Source organism: Heterocephalus glaber, unplaced genomic scaffold (genome assembly GCF_053883595.1).
Source record: "Heterocephalus glaber isolate CG9 unplaced genomic scaffold, H.glaber_assembly_v1.0 deba00001569, whole genome shotgun sequence".
Classification (NCBI taxonomy): domain Eukaryota; kingdom Metazoa; phylum Chordata; class Mammalia; order Rodentia; family Bathyergidae; genus Heterocephalus; species Heterocephalus glaber.
In genome coordinates, this window is record NW_028258354.1 from 267681 (window position 1) to 270859 (window position 3179).

The following is a 3179-nucleotide window of genomic DNA, read 5'->3' on the forward strand; positions in this document are numbered from 1 at the left end:
GTAAAAAAATTTTATTGTGATATTTATATAAAATTACATATATGTAAGGTATAAAATGAGATTTCAATACAGTACATATAAAATCATCATCACTAATTAAGTCACAGTCTTATAGAAGAAATACATGTGACATGATTTTAGGATGTCTTAAAAATCCTCCCTATTCTCTACATCGAATTTTCTTTTCCCATTCTAAATCAACAAATTGTTGATGCTTGAAATCAGTTTCATTAGCTTTATTTCTGAAAAACCTTCATTGTATTCTCTTATTTTATCTGAGGAATAAAATACAATCATCCTCATATATCTTAACCTGTAAAGATTAGTCATCTTGTCCATTAAAACCAAATTATTATCAACTAATTTCAGTAGATTTAAGATACATGGTGAAGCAGTGGAGTGAGGATGGAGACTAGGAATAGTGATATTATGAATAAGTCTGATAATTTTTTTCCATTTAGTTGAATTTGCATGAATTAATTTTATGTCCTTTTTTTGAGAAGGTTGCTGGGAGAAGTAACACATAAAGATGCAAAGAAAGCCATGAAGGCTTTGAAATCTGAGATACTTTTATAACAGAGAAAGACAAATATAATTAAACTTCTGACAATTGAGGCAGAATGATGAGTCAAAGAGAAACTTTGTAGAGACTGTAATTTTAATTGCAATTGTACCACTTATTTCAATTTTGCCAAGGAAATTTTCTGGATCATTTACTGTTTTTTATCATTCATATCACTCATTGGAATTATGAATGATGCCACCAAAGAAAAAAACATAGTAGGGCAATTCTTAGTTGCTAGACAGCTTAACAAATATGTTTACATTAAAATTAAAAGCAGAAATATTTCACGGTAACCAAAGTAGTTTTGGTTGCCTAACAGGTCAGCTAAATCCAATTAGTTAATTTGGAGGCCCCTAGGAAATTAATACATATTTATTCTTAAATCCATTGAGGACTTATTGTGGTTAGGAGTTCATTAAAATTTGCTATCTAATTTAATATAATCTTTTATATAGTCAAAATTTGAATTGGTTCCCTTTTGAAGCTCTTGATTTTTTCGCAAATTCAAAAGAATTTCAGATGAAGTAGATCCTTGACAAATTTATATAAAGAACTAACAAATTCCACAGGATAATAAAATACAAATACAACACTCAGACTTTATTTTTGCATTTAAAAAAACCAGTTCCAGGAGCTGGAGACTTGTTGCCTATTGCAAGAAATCTAAGTAAAATAATTAACTTCTTTATAATTTATTTGTAGTTGCAAGAGCTCTTTTTGATAGAATGTTCATGTTATTTTAGAATGTACTTTTAGTTCCTCCCTTCATTTATTGCTACAATAAAGCAGTGTTATTAAAGAGAAAAATAAATATTAAATGTTAAATTAAGATGGAAAGAAGTGACTTTTTCTTAGTATTAGGATTTTTTCAGACTTTAATATTATTAAATTATTAACTTAATCACAAATGACACTTTGTCTTATGACAAAGTAGAAAGATATAAAGCCTCAAACTACATTGTTCTGATATGAGCACTAGTCTTAAATACAAAATACAATACTTCACCTTGATTTCGCATTACGTTTTTAGCCAGTTATGTTATGTTAGGCAACAAAACATCCATCATCTTCAGTTTGCTGGTACATAAACTTAGTGGGATAATGGACACACAATAGTTGTCCCCTATAAAGTGTTCTTCAATGTGAAGTTTTATTTGTGATTTAGAGTAAGAGTGGAAAGTTTATTTGTTGACTTTCTCTTATACTTTGAAGCAGAGATTTGCCATGGGTGACAAGGGAGGAGACAACCATTCAGAAGTGACTGACTTCATTCTTGTAGGCATCAGGGTCCGTCCAGAGCTCCACAGTCTCCTCTTTCTACTATTTCTGGTTATTTATGGCATGGTCCTTCTGGGGAACCTTAGCATGATTGGCATCATTGCGACTGATCCCCGGCTGAACACACCAATGTATTTCTTCCTAGGCAACCTCTCCATCATTGACCTCTCCTATTGTACTGCTATTATACCCAAAGCCATGGTCAACATCCTGTCTCAGAAAAAGGCCATATCCTTTGCAGGTTGTGTAACTCAGCTGTTCCTTTATGCACTTTTCATGGTAACCGAGGCCTTTGTCCTGGCAGCCATGGCCTATGACCGCTTCGTTGCCATCTGCAACCCTCTTCTTTACAGTGTTCACATGTCAAGAAGTGTTTGCATCCAGCTGGTGGCTGGTTCCTATCTCTGTGGCTGGGTCAGTTCTATCCTTCAAATCAGTGTAACATTCTCCATGTCTTTTTGTGCTTCCCGAGTCATTGATCACTTTTACTGTGACTCAAATCCAATTGAAAAGATTTCCTGTTCTAATATTTTAATCAATAAGATGGTATCACTTAGTTTAGCTGTTGTCATCATTTTGCCCACAATAATTGTTATTGTAGTATCATATATGTACATTGGGTCCACTGTTTTGAAAATCCCCTCAACAGAAGGGAGAAAGAAAGCCTTTTCCACTTGCAGCTCCCACCTGGGGGTTGTAAGTTTGCTTTATGGGACTGTCTCCTTCGTGTATCTCACACCTCCAAGCAACCCTGAACTTCGCAAGGTGGCTTCAGTATGTTACATTTTGTTCACACCTATGTTGAATCCTTTAATTTATTCCCTAAGAAATAAGGATGTTAAAGTTGCCATGAGAAAAGTCTTATGGAAGAAGAAAGTTTTACTCTAAATCCACTTCTACTTGCTTTGTGTGTTTCTTGTATGAATTGATTTCTGTCCGCTGATATTTTAGACTTAGACATTTAAAGTTCATTTAAAAAAAAGGAAATGCCAAATCCTCAACTGTTCTGTTCCATAGCTTTTTCTTTAAGAAATATCTAAATAAACTATTCACTTTTCCTCAAGGTAATTAATTATACCTGAAAATTCTGGACATTTGTGAAAATTTGCTGCATTTCTACAAACAGTTACATATGTCTTACTCTCCAAATAACAATATGTTATGGGAATGAAGAAATATAGTATTGTTTCTCTCCCTGATATGTCTAAGCAAAATTTAGATACAGCACACACTTCACTCAATTTTTAACTTGGGAACTGTGTCCCAATCAGTTTACATGGAAATCACACTCTATATAAATGCTACTGTCATGTTTTGTTTTTGATGGCATGCTAAA

General features: G+C 33.2%; 1 protein-coding gene across 1 annotated transcript; it reads left to right on the forward strand.

The window, feature by feature from the left end:
* Nucleotides 1–1783: 1783 nt before the first annotated feature.
* On the forward strand, nt 1784–2731 carry LOC101708694 (olfactory receptor 9K2). The gene has a single exon (XM_004875340.4). It carries the CDS (start codon nt 1790–1792, stop codon nt 2729–2731), a length of 942 nt encoding a protein of 313 aa, XP_004875397.2. The 5' UTR covers nt 1784–1789.
* The last annotated feature ends 448 nt before the right edge of the window (nt 2732–3179 follow it).